The sequence below is a fragment of the Lactuca virosa genome, chromosome 2 (assembly GCF_052849685.1).
Source record: "Lactuca virosa cultivar CGN04683 chromosome 2, Lactuca_virosa_CGN04683_v6, whole genome shotgun sequence".
Taxonomy (NCBI): domain Eukaryota; kingdom Viridiplantae; phylum Streptophyta; class Magnoliopsida; order Asterales; family Asteraceae; genus Lactuca; species Lactuca virosa.
In genome coordinates, this window is record NC_136427.1 from 213,001,876 (window position 1) to 213,017,650 (window position 15,775).

The 15,775-nt window shown below is 36.0% G+C and overlaps 3 protein-coding genes across 3 annotated transcripts; 1 reads left to right on the plus strand and 2 right to left on the minus strand.

Moving 5' to 3' along the window:
• Window positions 1–4,217: 4,217 nt before the first annotated feature.
• Window positions 4,218–5,946, plus strand: LOC145158200 (protein FAR1-RELATED SEQUENCE 6-like). The gene is made up of 4 exons (XM_079077130.1): window positions 4,218–4,643; window positions 4,730–4,979; window positions 5,059–5,606; window positions 5,692–5,946. The coding sequence occupies exons 1-4, from the start codon at window positions 4,218–4,220 to the stop codon at window positions 5,944–5,946; spliced, it is 1,479 nt and encodes a 492-aa protein (XP_078933256.1).
• A 1,754-nt stretch (window positions 5,947–7,700) lies between these two features.
• Window positions 7,701–10,871, minus strand: LOC145160159 (AAA-ATPase At3g50940-like). The gene is made up of 2 exons (XM_079079270.1): window positions 9,713–10,871; window positions 7,701–8,328 (listed from the first exon to the last, which is right to left on the minus strand). Exons 1-2 carry the CDS (start codon window positions 10,742–10,744, stop codon window positions 7,921–7,923), a joined length of 1,440 nt encoding a protein of 479 aa, XP_078935396.1. The 5' UTR covers window positions 10,745–10,871; the 3' UTR covers window positions 7,701–7,920.
• Window positions 10,872–13,870: 2,999 nt separating this feature from the next.
• Window positions 13,871–15,554, minus strand: LOC145156773 (heavy metal-associated isoprenylated plant protein 43-like). Its single transcript, XM_079076022.1, has 2 exons — window positions 15,470–15,554; window positions 13,871–14,232 (listed from the first exon to the last, which is right to left on the minus strand). Exons 1-2 carry the CDS (start codon window positions 15,552–15,554, stop codon window positions 13,895–13,897), a joined length of 423 nt encoding a protein of 140 aa, XP_078932148.1. The 3' UTR covers window positions 13,871–13,894.
• Window positions 15,555–15,775: the final 221 nt, after the last annotated feature.

The following is a 15,775-nucleotide window of genomic DNA, read 5'->3' on the forward strand; positions in this document are numbered from 1 at the left end:
AATCTTTCAGTTTGCATCAAATTATAGTGCTCACAATTATCATTAGAGTAGGAAAAGGAAATGCCAAAGAAACATACTAAGAAGAAGTGAAAATTAAAATCAATATAAACGAACAATTTACCTTTCTAAACCAAAGGTATTTAATTTCAGCAACATTATAAACAGACATTAAATTAAAAAATGTTTTTTTTTGTTATTTGGTTTAGACATTTCTTCAAACAGGTGGCGGGCATAGATACGAAGACACACATACACATATAACGTGGAAACAGCAAGTTGGCATGAAGAATGTGGAAAAAGGGTTTGTGTTTGCAACCTTGTAAAAACGACAATCAAATTTCAATTACACCCGGTACTCAAAACAAATCGACATGGAGAAAAAAAAAAGTAAGCCGATGGAATAGTAGGATACCTTAGAGACCCACACGCTTCATCAACTGTCCCAACAGGAACCGATTTGTCCCCAAAAATCATGAAGTTAACAGACGTAAGGAAGCACAACATCCCCACCCCTGCAACAGTGATTATACCTCGGATGACCAGGTGTGGAGAACTTCAGGACCTTCTCAACATACCAGAAATATGCACCGCAGAACTCACAAACACAATCACAGTCCCCGGAATCAAGGTATTGGGGAAGAACAGAAAAGGCTGGAAGACGACGACACCTGCGACGACCACTAACGGAAACTCCAACAGAGGAGGAAGCACCGTCATAAGGTTTCAGCTTCGGCTGGACAGACATAGGAAGAAGGACCGACGAAAGAACAGAAAGGAACTAAACAAAAAACCAAATGGAAGAAACAAAGGTCGAAGAACAGAAGAAGATTACCTGTGATAGAAGTAAGGATAGAAGCAAGGAACGAACTGTGGAATCAGAAGGCGACCGACGAAGAAAAAAACCTTGAGGAAGAAAACAATAATGGCGAGAGGGATAGAGAGAGTTCTGGAAGGATGGAAGACGGTGATGTTTGTTGGGTATACCTGACGGCTTGGTAAAGCGGTGGAGAATAAGCGGTGATCATGGTTGAGTTAAAGTAACCCGATGAGAATACCCTGGTAAGAACCAAACTGCAATTTCAACAAAGAATCGGACCAATTCCGAGATACAGCAAATATGTGGACTAAAGATGCCAAAACCCACCAAGTTTACTGTTGCTAACTTAGGACATTTTTAATATATATATATATATATATATATATATATATATATATATATATATATATATATATATATATTAATTAGAAAAAACATCATAAATGGTCCCTGTGTTTTCCCAGATTCTAAAGTTTAGTCCCCGTGGTTTAAAAATCTCATAAATGGTCCCTGTGCTTTCAAAACTTTTGACAGATTGTCCTTATCCCTCACATCGTTAGAACCCCACCGTTAACCCTTATTTCATTAAAATAATATAAGGGCAAATCGGTCTTTTCGCCTGTGCCCTCTTCTTTATTGAGGGAAATGATTATGTCACTGTCTTCTTCACGTCAACTCCCAAACACTCTTCATCTCCCAAGAGTACAGTGACTTCGTCTTCAACAGATCACTCTCATCCAAGAAACGAAATTGGGGTTTAGGGTTTACACAGCACCAAAGGACAATGGTTCTGTCAATATGGTGTTTGCGTGAAAAAAATGCGTGCTTGAAGGACTTGCAATCGAGATACGGTAAGATTTTTCATAAAAAAAAAAAAACTTAAGTTTTTGTTTTCCTTGAATGTATTCGTGAAGATAAATCATCTTCTTTACCCTTTCTATTTTTGTGTTTGCAGAGGGATATGATAACTATTTCACGTTGAAGATACACTATAGTGGTGTCTTCACCAAGTCACGTGGAAGGAAATACGTCGATGGTACTGTATCATACGTAGATGACGTTGACACTGATTTATTTACAGTCCATGAACTCGATGACATGGTTCGAGAATTAGGGTACAAAGGTGAACAAACTCTTTACTACCATTTCTGTATCCCTGAATTTCCCTTAGACTACGGGTTATTGCCTTTAGGTAATGACCAAGATGTTCTTAAATTGGTTTCGTATGTCCTTAAGCACAGACTTGTAAAGGTCTATATTGAAATTGGTCAGACTAGGGTAGCTAGTTATTTTAAGTCTCCTTCCAAAGTTGTTATTGAGGAACTGGAACCTGAGAGTGTGTCTCCGGAACTTAATAGAAAAAAAACCTTGTAGAAGAGAAGTAGGATCGTGTAGTAAAAAGCTTGAGTTAGACCACCCTGCCAACCATGTTGTTGACCAGTCACAGGTAATAGATATGGATGAAAGTCAGGATCATTCAAAGACTATTGTTCCATATGTTATGTCTCAAGTTAGCCAACGAAGTAATGTCATTGATGTGAATGAAGGATTGATCTGATGGGTTTTGAGCATTCTAACACTTCCTAAGTGTACATGCAACCCTAATAACCTTGGATCTATGTTTGTCTAATTACCATGCAAAGTTGAATTCCAAGGTTATATTCCTATCTAGCATACATGGGGAACATTTTTAACTTGAATGAAAGATAGAATAACTTACCTTGTTGTTGATTATGATCCTTGAAACCTTGTGAGCCTAGCACCCCAAGTGTGATGCCTCAAATGCTTCACACAACACCAAATGCAAAGGAGTAAACTTTGAGAGAATCTTACACTTGCAAAATCGGCTCTAGCCCTCTTGTTTCTTAGTGTCGCCAATTTTGGGGAGAACACCTTTGTTTATATAGTGTGTTGCATTAGGTAAACCCTAATGTAACATGACTCTTCATTTCATGATCCATGGGTTAACTCCATGGAGCATCCTATGGGTGGAACCCAACTTGATAATCCATGGAGCCTCTTAGCCCACTATATAAGATATGGAAGATTTACATAATCTACCCATATATTTAATTAGTTATCTTTTGATCACTTAATTAATTCTAAATTAATTCTTGATCAAACTAATTAAATAATATTATTAATATATTAGAACTTATAATATATTAATAAACCATAAGTGTTATTTCTCTCATTTTAGTTTATCCAATTGCATGGTGCCATGCAACCCAAATGGACCATGTCGGGTCGGGTCAAGTACATACCAGAAATAGTTATGGACTTAGACACCTTATCCAACATGATCATGGGCCACATAGAAGAAGTGTGTAAGGGTAATTTAGGCAATCTTGCAGAGGAACCAATTTGTGAAGATATTGATGGACAACAAAGTGTAAGACTCGATGAATTTGAAGCATTTACAGATGATTATTCAACTTATGCTGACTTTGATGCTGAGTACATTGTACCAAATGGTGAAGACAATCAAGTAGAAATGGAAATTCTAGAGGGCATGGTAAGTGATGACAGTGGAGATGCTTTCTATAGTCAGAATGAAGATGGTTTTGATTATAGTGGAGATGATTCTGATGATAGTGACTACATTGCATATGAGTCTAACTTGCAATTTGATGTGGATGTAGACATGAGTGAATTCCAAAGTATCATGGATGTAGATGAACATGGAATTTTAAACAAGCAAACCGAAAGTATAGGGAATGACATAGTTGATGAAGAGTTGGAAGTTATTCAAAGTGATGATTATTAGTATGCAGGATTTTATGAAGATGAAAGGACAAAAATGCTTAAGGAGTTGAGTAGGTCAACTCCATGCTCACATGGGGAGATCCATTTAAAACCATATAGGGTGGGGCAGTGTTTCAAAACAAAGAAGGAAGTTGTGGACTACATGCATGCACATGCTGTAAATACAAGGAGGTCCCTATACTTAGCAAAAAATGATAAAATCAGGATAAGGGTCAAATGTGGAGGTGTTGTGGGCCAATCTACTGAAACAGTTCAATGTGATGGGCCATAAACTAGAAGTAAGGTAAAGTGCAAGGGACAATCTACTGAAACATTTGAATGTGGTGGGCCATCAACAAGAAGTAAGGTAAAGTGCAAGGGCAAAAATGTGATTAGTAAAAAAGGAAAATGTCCTTGGGCAGTCCAAATCTCGAGGCCAGATGAGAATAAGGAATGGTTGGTGAAAACAGTACATGATGTCCATAAATGTTTGCAGACAAGATCAATTAAAGCTTGTACTTCCAAATATTTAGCAAACTTAATTGTCCCACAAATTCAGAGTAACCCTAAAATTCCAATCAAAGCTTTACACGAGGAGTTGTGTAAGAAGCTGGAGCTTGGTATGTCAGTTCAAAAGGTTGGTAGGGCAAAGTAAATGGTTGAACGTGTGATTAGTGGGGACTACCAACTTCAATATGGGTATCTGAGGGATTATGCTTTGGAACTGCTAAACACTAATCCTGGTTCAACTGTTAGGATAGATGTGTATCCTGAACCATGCTTGTCGACTACTACAAGAACTTTTAGAAGAATATATGTATGTCTAGGTGCATTGAAGTTGGGATTCAAAGCTGGGTTAAGGGATTTCCTGTTAGTTGATGGTACATTCTTGAAAGGCCCATTTCCTGGGCAGGTACTAACTGTTGTGGGTCTAGACTCAAATAATGGAATATACCCTGTAGCATATGCAGTGGTAGAGGCTGAGACAACTAGTTCTTGGACCTGGTTCATGGAACTGTTAGGAGAAGACTTGGAATTGGGAGCAAATTCAAATTTTACCTTCATTTCTGATAGACAAAAGGTATGTTTTACCTAATTATTTCTCATGATAGTGTCCCTTACTTTCTATTTTTATAAATGAAACTGACTGTATTTGCATTTGTTAAGGGGATAATACCAGCAGTTGTAAAGGTATTCCCCAATGCAGAACATAGGTTTTGTTTGAGGCATATTCAGGAGAATTTGAAGAAACAATGGAAAGGAAAAGAGTTGAGTGACTTGGTTTGGGAATGTGGTAGAGCAACAACATTAAATCACTTTAAATATGCAATGGATGAGTTGAAGAAAATGAATGATGAAGCTCATGCTTGGTTGTGTAAGATTCCTGCAGAGACATGGTCTAAATCTCACTTCAGTGGTATGTCATTTAGAAGTTGTTGAGTTTTATGTTTTAATATAAAATTTATAATTTCTCTTTTTGAATATGTTTTTCACAGGTAGGGCACACACTGATTGTTTGTTGAATAATCTTTGTGAGGTATTCAATGCTAAGATAGAGGAAGGTAGGGATAAACCAATCATCACCTGCTTAGAGTATATTAGAGAGTATCTCATGAAGAGATTGTGTGTTGTGCAAAAGGAAATAGATAAGTGTCAAGGCGAACTAAGTAATACTGCAACTATAATTTTAGAGGAGATTAAGACTCAAGCAGCAAAGTATGTAGCTAAGTATAATGGGGCAGGAAAGTACGAAGTTGCAAGCACATGGCAGGATCAGTATGTGGTGAACCTAAATGAAAGAAGTTGCACTTGTAGGTTTTGGGAGATTACAGGTTTTCCATGTAGGCATGCTGTTTCTGCTATATGGAACAAAATTGAAAATGGAGAAGATGCCCTTGATGTTGAGGATTGGGTCCATCCTTGCTATAAGTTATCAACATGGAGAGCCATGTATCTGAACAAAATTGATCCAATAAATGGTCGTTCAATGTGGCCAAAAAGTGATTGTCCATTCACTTTAACTCCACCAAAACATCACACACAGGTTGTTATGTCAACTAGATTAGATATGTACTTTTAATGTCAGCATGTATGTTAATGTTTTAAATATAATAAATGCATATGTGTAGGTTGGGAGGCCAAAAAAGAAGAGAAGGAGAGGTGTTGATGAGCCCAACAGCCAAACCACTAAATTGAGCAGGAAATTTCTTGCAGTCACTTGTTCAAAGTGTCATAACAAGGGGCACAATTCCAGAACATGTAAAGGGCAGGGAGGCATTGGTGAAGTTGGATCAAAGGGGAAGACACAGGGAAAAGGGAAGACACAGGCAAAGGGGAAGACACAAGGAAAGGGAAAGGGTAATTTAGGCAATTCTGTTAAGTAGTTAGTTGGATGTTTGGGTAGTTAGGTCTTTTGAAACTTAAATTATGGTTTGGTTGTTTAAATTATGGTAATTAGGTCTTTTGTAATGTTTGTATGGGTTAAGACCTTCCATCAGTAAGTATGTTGAAAGTAAGTCTCATGTTTGTATGGGTTAAACACAGACTTGTAATGATTTTATCAACATTCTGCTTATGAATTACCCTCTCCAAACCTTTCTCAAAAAGATGCATGTATAACAATGTAGATTTGAAATACCATTCCTAACCATTTGCAAGATGCAGTTATAACAATGTATCATACGAAAATGCACATCAAACCCACTGATTTATAACAAAATACATAATCATCATTTCCATTAACTTAATGTGTTACACTTCATACAACAAAATGAAACCAAAAATACCCATTCCATCACAATCCAAAACCCCCTGAACTAGTTAGATGCATACAAAAGAAACCAAAAACCCCCCATCCTATTACCATCCAAATCCTTACTGGTTAAAATAAAACAAAAAAAAACATCCATGAACAGAACAACATCAGCTGGTAGTTCCAAAGTTCTGCACTTGCAATCGCAACCCTCTCTTCCAATCGATTCATTGATCTTATCAAACCTGGAATCACCACCACTGCCCTTGCACACATCGGAGGGTCAACCCACCTTACGAACCCACATCTTGAACAATTCAAAATTGCCTTCCTGGGTTACGATCCGTCCATGAGGTCAACTTCGTTGTTTCCATTCCACATCTACAAATCGCCATCTTCGACACTCGCAGAAATCGTTTTGCAATTGGATGCACAGTAGAGTGACAGTAGAAGAGGGTGGGTGCGAGAAGGGTTTTCAAAATATAGACATGCATTTGGTTATAAAGAAGAGGGCACAGGCGAAAAGACCGATTTGCCCTTATATTATTTTAATGAAATAAGGGTTAACGGTGGGGTTCTAATGGTGTGAGGGATAAGGACCATCTGTCAAAAGTTTTGAAAGCACAGGGACCATTTATGCGATTTTTAAACCACGGGGACTAAACTTCAGAATCTAGGAAAACACAGGGACCATTTATGATGTTTTTTCTATTAATTATTATATCAAATAATAATTGTTAATTGTTATATTTATAATAATAATAAAAAATTATAATAATAACAATATTTAAAAGAAAATGGGGGAAGACAAAAAGAAAAGGGGGGGGGGGGGGGGGGGGGGGATTTTTATTTCCCACTATTTATATTTTGCATTAATTTTAAAAATTAATTGTTGGTTCTTTTAGGAAATTTCCAACGAACTTTTTGTTGTTAATATATCCATGGATATATTGTTGAAATTTTGTTCTGCTCTTCTTTTGTTTCAAGTTTGTTGGAAATTGGATGACAAAATATTTTCATTGGTATTTTTTTCATAGCTACAAGCAAATATTCTAGTACTGTCGACCCATGGAATTACGATGTAATAAAAGAAATAAAATAATAAAATTGATGAAGTACTGCAACGAAATTATTTTATTATCATGTTTAGTTGATGAACTGTATAAATTATTAATCGTATAAATGGAGAAAAACCATGAATGAAATGAACCCAATTGACAATATACCCCCATAACATGAAAATAACAATCCTTTAAATCATAATATTCATTTACAAGAAGATTGCTTTTCATGATCGGTTCAAACATTTTTATGGAAACAAAAATTTACAACCACTACAACAGTTAGTAATAAAATACATGTTAGTTATTTTACGAATATTAAAAAATACAAAATAAAAATGAACCCAAAAACATCTAGCTTATATTCTGAATTCATTTTTACAAGCATCTGCATACGACTCAAATCGAAACTGGATGATTTCGGCTATGTGTCATAGTTTCAGTGCATGTGAACAATTTAAGGACTTTCTGCTATTTCGTCTTATATATTAAACCTACTTTCAATACACAAACTTACTATTTTATTATGCAAAAACAAGTTCATTTCAACCACTTTTTTCGTTCTTTTCGTTATCTTTTGTAGCTAGCTCTTCCTTCTCCTCCTTCATCCTTTTCACATCAAAGAACTCAATGAGACCATCTAAAACAATATCAGGGTTATCATTTTTGAGTAGTTGCTCTGCTATTTCAGCTGGAGTAACATTTATCTCGCATATCAAATCCTCAATTTGTTTAAAAAGAATATGATCATTGATTCCAAGATAGTTAGAAACCAACTGACGAAATCCACATGGCGTACAGTATGACATGTGTATATAAACATCCATACGACCAGGACGAATAAGAGCTGAATCAAGTTTGTCCTTATGGTTTGTGGTGAATATGATGATCCTTTCATCTCCACAAGTTGACCATAATCCATCGATATAATTAAGAGCTGGATCAAGTTTGTCCTTATAATATAGGGTTTAAAAATGGTTTTTAACATTAGAACTTTTTATAAAATATATTAAAAAGAATTTAGAAACCAAGTATATAAGAGGAAGATATGTGTATTAATCCAGAACCTCACAAGTTACTTACATGATCATCATAACTTTATATTAAATCCTTAATGAAAAAAACTTACAAATAACCTCACTTCTATCTTTTAAGAAAGGGCTAAAATCCTATGAGAATTGCACTTTCTTGCAGCTTTATAGCCTCACTAACAAATCATCTGTAGGCTTGAATTCTGTCTCTTCAAATAAATTTTGATCTCTATTGACTTTGTGTTCCTTTGCTACAAGTGAACACCATCAATTTTAATAACTTTAAACAAATCATCTTCCTGGGATAATTGGAAAAATAGAACAAAAGCAATTAAAATACATGATATGCTAAACCTATGCAAAAAGAACATAAAACATGAAGATGCCATAAACATCTCAATCCCAAATCTAGAACATTAAAAAGTACAGGAGGTACTAACTCCTAATTTCCTTAAAGTTCAAATACTTCATAATTTCTCGAGTTATGATTCAACAAAACCCTTACAACTAAAAGCAGCCAAAACAAATACTTTTTTTTGTAAGCAGCAATATGAGGAAAAGCACCTGCTCATTGTATACTCCTTTCAATTTACAACTAAAATCAGCCAAAATTCACAGTTAATCGAAATATGCAACAAACAATTCAGCAACAACAAAGCAATAATTAACTGTTAATCGAATTTTACAACTGTAATTGAACTCAACAATGAAAGTATGAGAAATCAAGATTCTTACAAGTTAATCGAAATCAAAGAAGCCGCCTGGGATATCTATAATCGAACTCAAAGAAGCTTTTTTCGAGTTGTGGCTGTGGACGAAGTGGGATGTGGGAAACGATTTGGAGAAATCGACTTGAGGTCTCAGATTCGGCGGACCTGCTTGCTGCGGCGGAGATGGTGGGTCGTAGGATGTCGGCGGAGATGGTGGGTCGTTGGACGTCGGTGAAGGTGGAGGAGCACGGTGTGGCCTGAACGGAGGAAGGAGTGGCATGGGTGAGTTCTAGTTTAGTGATTGAGGAATAAGAAAGCGACGAGGGGTAGAAAGGGGATTATCGTGTCACTGTTTCAGTCAGCCATATTTTTTTGATTGACCGAGTAAGGAGTTGGGTCGGCTGTTGCAGACCGAGTCAGTAATTCTTGGGCTTTATCAAACGGGCTGATTAGGACCGAGTCAGCCAAAATTGCTGACCGAGGCAGCCAAAATTGCTGACCGGACCCGGTCAGCTTGTTATCAAACGGACCCTAAGAATGGCAAATAAGTAAATATATATAAAATACGTGTGGTTTTGGTATATGGCTGAGGTTACGTTTTTTTCTTCTCCAGGGAGCAGCTTTCCTTTTTTCTGAGCTAAGGCTCTCGCTGCCTCCGCAGCTTCCCGATCGTGGAACTTCACGGAGCAATCAATGTCCTCCACCACCAGTATTGATCGGTTGGCAGTTGCCACCAGCAACGTCCGCAGCTCCGAGTTTGACTTAACGTCAGTCAACTCCAAGTCATATATGTCAAAATTCAAGTGATTCGCCATGGCTGCGATCAAGCTTGATTTTCCTGTCCCTGGTGGACCATACAACAGGTAACCTCTCTTCCATGCTTTTCCTACTTTCCGATAATACTCTCTCCTCTCCACAAATCTATCCAAATCCTTCATCACGTTCTCCTTCATATCGTCATCCATTGCTAACGTGGCAAAGTTCGCCGGATGATCAAGATTCACCGACGTCCACGTCGAGGGTCTCGAATATGAAGAGGTTGTGGTGACAGTGAATAGCTTCAAGGTTTTATGTTCCTGTTTCTTTATCTCCGCCTCCTTAAGTACAAACGGCAAGTACTCATTCAACACCATATCTTTGTGATCCCGATGAAACGTGAGTTCAAATGATCGGAGATCAGTTCGGGAAGAATAATTCATACCATCTTGACTGCGAGTATGTCTATGTGGCGTCTTCTTAGAAACCAAAGACCAGTAGAGATTGACTCCGTTGAAAATATCGGTGAACTCCTCGTTGACTTCTATGGCAACCGCGATGTTGTTCTGGTTAGGAGTTTTTGTGACCTTTATAAGGTGGATATCGGAAGACATTCTAGCAGCGACGTAGAGTTCGGTGGCGTTGTATATTTCGTTGTCCTGAAACCCCTCGGATTCGTTGATGATCATCGTCAAGTGTGTGGAGAATTTATTGATGAAATTTCTAACACCAAGATAAAGATAGTTTCTGAATTCACGGGGCAAGTAATCACGGGCGACGCTGCGTATCACCACTGCGGCGGCGGCAACGGAGCCGATGGTGGAGACGATGGTTTTGACGGTGGGGATTTTGGATTTAGTTTTAGAAGACATTTTAGAAATGAAGTGTTGGTTGGTTAAGTGAAGGGTTGCAGGTATGGAGTTTTATATTTGGAGGGATGAGGTTTCCTGACGTTGTTTACGGACGAAATAACAACGTAGATGAGAGGCGTATTATTGGAGGCTGCAAACTTTCCATAAAGATAGATTTTTAATGTTAAATGACGTCGAATATTTTCTTCTGAAATTTAGCTATTAGTTATCTTACTCTATTCTCAAAATTTAATATAAATTCAGAATTAATAAAAAAAAATTTAAAGTATTTTTGTCTAGAATTTGCATTTTAAGTTGAGTAAATTAAAGATATGGTTCCGGTAGAAAAACGTAGCAAACTGAATGACTATTCCAGCCATGATCATCCATTTCAGCAGCCTAACTTCAAAATTCAAATATATTTCAGCCCATTTTGTGATCATTTTTGGCCCAACAATAGTGCATTGATCCAAGAGCTATTTTACAGCAGTCAAAGTGCAACAAAATTGCAGCCACGAAGCCGTATATTTCTGGCCAAAACAGAACTTGAAGCTAACAAAAGTCTTCAATGTGATAAAAAAAGTAGCTTAAGTTCTGAGTTGACTGTGTCCAAAGCATCAATATGGTAGCCCAATACCTAAACAAAAAGAGCCCAATGGAAAATTACGTTTCAGATTTTAAAAAACAGAAGGCCCATCACATAGACGTATCATTGCATCACAAAACGGCAAAAGAGAACGAGAGTCGCAAAGGACAAACTGAAGGATCGATTTCTTGTTGCAATTTTAGTATCACCGGTTATCTTTGTGTAATGGAATTTATACATCTCTCAAAGGGGATCATATATTTGTTTTAATACTTCTATGCCTAGAACTTTGATTGTCCCTTTAAGGATTATTATAGGTCGAATTTCTCGTAACCCATACATAAGAAGAAATATTGATTTGGAAAGTGAACCGACACGATCCTTGAAGAAATACAGTGATCATCTACTTCTGTTTCTACCCTAATTTTCTAACATTTCTTACTTTGTTCTTCCGACAACTTCTCCTTTCTTTTTTCTCATTATTTTTTGAACATGATCATTCATTATGCATGGATCAAATAACAATAACCAATTTCAACCTTTTTTGCTTCTTTTTCAATTTCCGGATTGTAGAGTAGTTCACCGGTTCTTGTAGACCTAGGCATAAACAATCAAATAACAATAACTAATTTCCCCGGCAACGGCGCCAAAACTTGGTGGGATGTCAAGTCCACCAAGCAAATTACACCATTTGTTTGCAAATAAAACGTAATATAATGGTAAAAAGGGGTATCGATCCTCGGGGAAATGGTTGTATTCAATCACCAATGCAATCTAAAAGAACTATTGTAAATAAACTAACTAACTACAATTAAACTAAAAGGGGGGGGGGTGTTATGATTGCTTGAAAACTAAAAGACTTGAATAACTAAAAACTTGCAATTAAGCAAGATAGTGAGATGCTCAAATGTTGGGAACAATTGGTTAACCAAGGCAATTCAACACAATGAACATTTGTGTGCTTATCATTAGGATTCAACATGAAGCTTATCATTCATCCCAAATTGGTTATAACAATCATGAAGCATGATATGCCAAGATTCCTCTTAGATAGTATGGAGGTTGGGGAAGCCCACAACACACCTTCTTAATCAAGATGAAGGGTTTAATTGAAGCAATTGAACCCAAGAAGTTAATTAGCCTTAAGAAAGAAGGAATCTCCAATTCCTAGAGGATGTCAATGCTTACACATCCATAAAGGAGCTATGATTCATAAACTAGAGATGATTTTTACCATCATAAAGCCCTTGTTCTAAGTTAATTCAATGATTCAATGCAATACCAAAGAAATAAACTAACAATAGCTCATTCAAGTGCCAAGCTCATGATCAAAGCATTAAACAAGCATAAGAAATATGATCTAGAACCATAAACATAAGATAATTGATAATCTAGCATGAATCCTTCAAAAACCCACAAACATTCAAAGGTTTTAACCAAAGTTAACCAATATAAAGAGTTTAGCCACTCATGGCAATAGAACAACAATCACAAAAGTCTAATTGCATAAAGAAACTACCAAATAACTTGGAAAGATGAAGAGAAATGAGTCTTGAGCTTCAAAATCGCCTCCTTCAGGTCTCCAATGGTGTAAAATCGAAGTTGTGGCTGCTAGATCTGATTCCCCAAGGTAATGGCAAGCCAAATGACCAAAATGCCCAAACTAGGCAGTTGCGCGGGTACCCGCGCGACGAAAATTCCACCCGCGCAAATGTTGATGTAATGTTATTGGTCCTTCATTCCTCCACTCCACCCTTCCACTACCAAATATTCCTTTGGTCCCCTCCATATCCATGTGATTTAAACCAACCAATCATCATTTAGCTACAAAAGTGGATGCTCCAAACCCAAAAATAGAAGTTTATGACTCATCTTCACAAGTCCAAAATATCCAAGTCTTCAATTCTTTAAGGCCCAAGTCTTCTTTTATAGATCCGCCAAGCCCAATAGCGCCTCGAGAGCCCACAAGTCCGTCTTCGCTCTAATCCATAATCGCGATAAGCTCTAAAACCCTGCAAAATACCTCATTCAACATAAAAAAACACCCGGTACGATCCATACTAAAGAAAATAAATAAAATACAATGCAATAATGATAAAAAGATCTAAAAATCTAAAAATAAACTAATAAAAATAAGAAAATAAAATAAGCTATCAATCAATTTAGTTTTATTAGATTAGGTTTTGTTTATCATCTATGAAGGTGATTAAGAAGGAAATTATGAGGTTGTTTGATTTCCTTATTCTTAGAGAATCTAGTTTGTTTGAGTTTGTAAATGACTACTTTTAGGAAAGACTTGAACCCTCAACTAATGGCTGAAGGATATATTTCCATAAACATCTGATAATGCTAGGCTAGCTACAAGCCATTTGGTAAACAATACTCCTACACTATCTAATGTTTTTTGTTATATATATGTTGTTCGTTTTGGATGAAAGGTACTTGGAGAGCCCAATACACCCTTTACGTTTGGGAACCATACACATCATATTTCATAAAGAGAAATTAAATATCCTCCTACTTTCATAAATGTTACGATGAAATTAAAATAATGACGCAACAATCTCTAATTAATTCACAAAAAGTCACATAATGGTACAATTGGAGTCTCGTCCCTCCCAATGATTCATATGTTCCATGGTCATTTGTCGACAAACAACACAATCCTGTGGCATGTGCATATTATATGGATGAATTTGAACATCTTCTTTGGGTTTCTTTTCTTCTGTTTTTTTCTCTGTTGGTTTCTTTTCCTCAGGTTTCTTTTCCTCCGGCTTCTTTGGAGGTGCAGGAGGAGGTCCAATTGTCACCACTTCCACGAATTTTCCAACCTTCTTTGTTCGTAAAATAATCTCATACGGATCTGCATCTCCCGTTACAGTTACAGTTCCTTTGGCTACATCCATTTCAATCTTATCTACGCCTACAATCAATTAAGCTAACACAGGGTAAGAATATATTGTATTTAAAACTTGTCACTTCTTGAATAAAAAAAAGAGAAAATTGCAAATTTAACCAAATATGTTAGTTACTTTGTGGAAAATAGTAAAAAAAAAACCCAAATTGTATTATTAGCCATCAAAATCGCAGATGGGGTAATTATGTTCGCAGATGGGGTAGTTATGTTCGCAGATGGACTAGTCCATCTACGAACATAGCTACCCTATCTGCAAACATAGCCTTGCCAAGTATAAAAACGTAATTTTTTTTGCTTCATTTTCACTCTTTTTTATTGGAAAACTCTCTTTAGGAAGCGATTTTCTTAGCACACCGGTTACAACGCAAACTAAATATTCATTCATTTTATTAAAAAGGTTTTAAAAAAAATTCCAAAGAAATAACAACTAAACTGATAATTTTTTACAAAACTTTATATATAATAAAGTTGTTTGGTAATCAAACCCTATCAATTTCGTAGTAAAAAAAATCGCAGTTGAAGTGGAGAGGAAATCACAGATGGGCTTAATCCATCTGCGATTTTAAACATACAAATGAGGTATTTATACAGCAAAAAAAAAAAAAAAATCATCACGTCTATGCTCTAGCAACTTGTACGTTCGCAGATGACATGTTAAAATCGCAGATGGGCTTAGTCCATCTGCGATTTTGGTGGCTAAAAATGAAATTTAGTTTTTTTTTTTTTTAACTTTTTTCCACAAAATAATTAATATATTTGGCTAAATTTGCAATTTTCTAAAAAAAAAAAAAAAAAAAAAAAACTTAATTATAAACAAATTGCTATGAGATTTATCTTATAAGTTCATGCTTTCTAGAAAGTAACATAAAGTTAATTTATCTTCTAAAAGTTAAATCTTATAGCTCCATGTTACTGTTGAAAATTTTGGAGCGATTTTATTAATTTTAATATCAACATAACTTTACATCTCGTTCCCGAGTTCAACTTAAGGACAGAAAAAAAAAATTAGTGGAAATGAGAGGAAAATAAAATAGTTTGGTGTTCCGAAATTTCATTAAAAGAAAAAGAAATTGAAAGATATGGAATCATCACTTTCCGTTGTAACTTTCCTTCAGATTTGAAAGATTTTGTAAGAAAAATAACAAAATGTTTAATTTTTCCTACAATTCTATCCAACTCGTGTATTAGTGATAAGCTAGAATAAAAATAGTTATTAGCACAGATATAATGGATCACTAACTACCTTGGACACCAGAAACTGATCTGAGGATCCTCTTCTTAGATTTTTCGCATGATAGTTGCACCTTCAATACTGTTCTTTGCACCATATGGACTTTCAAAACTCTCTCTCTCTCTCTCTCTCTCTCTATATATATATATATATATATATATATATATATATATATATATATATATATATAGAGAGAGAGAGAGAGAGAGAGAGAGAGAGAAAGAAGAGTTTCTTTGTTTTAATCGACTAGAGCATTGGTTTCTCAAAAAGTTATATTTTAGTCGTGTTGGTGTATGGATAGTATAGAATGTAAAGGAT

Bases quoted from the DNA above. Each gene is read 5' to 3' on its own strand.
- LOC145158200 (XM_079077130.1), top strand. From the start codon at position 4,218: ATGGTTGAACGTGTGATTAGTGGGGACTACCAACTTCAATATGGGTAT. The intron at 4,644-4,729 runs GTATGTTTTACC...GCATTTGTTAAG, and splicing joins TCATTTCTGATAGACAAAAG to GGGATAATACCAGCAGTTGT. The intron at 5,607-5,691 runs GTTGTTATGTCA...GCATATGTGTAG, and splicing joins CACCAAAACATCACACACAG to GTTGGGAGGCCAAAAAAGAA.
- LOC145160159 (XM_079079270.1), bottom strand. From the start codon at position 10,744: ATGTCTTCTAAAACTAAATCCAAAATCCCCACCGTCAAAACCATCGTC. The intron at 8,329-9,712 runs GTAACCTCAGCC...CTATATTATAAG, and splicing joins TCCCTGGAGAAGAAAAAAAC to GACAAACTTGATCCAGCTCT.
- LOC145156773 (XM_079076022.1), bottom strand. From the start codon at position 15,554: ATGGTGCAAAGAACAGTATTGAAGGTGCAACTATCATGCGAAAAATCT. The intron at 14,233-15,469 runs GTAGTTAGTGAT...AATTGATTGTAG, and splicing joins ATCAGTTTCTGGTGTCCAAG to GCGTAGATAAGATTGAAATG.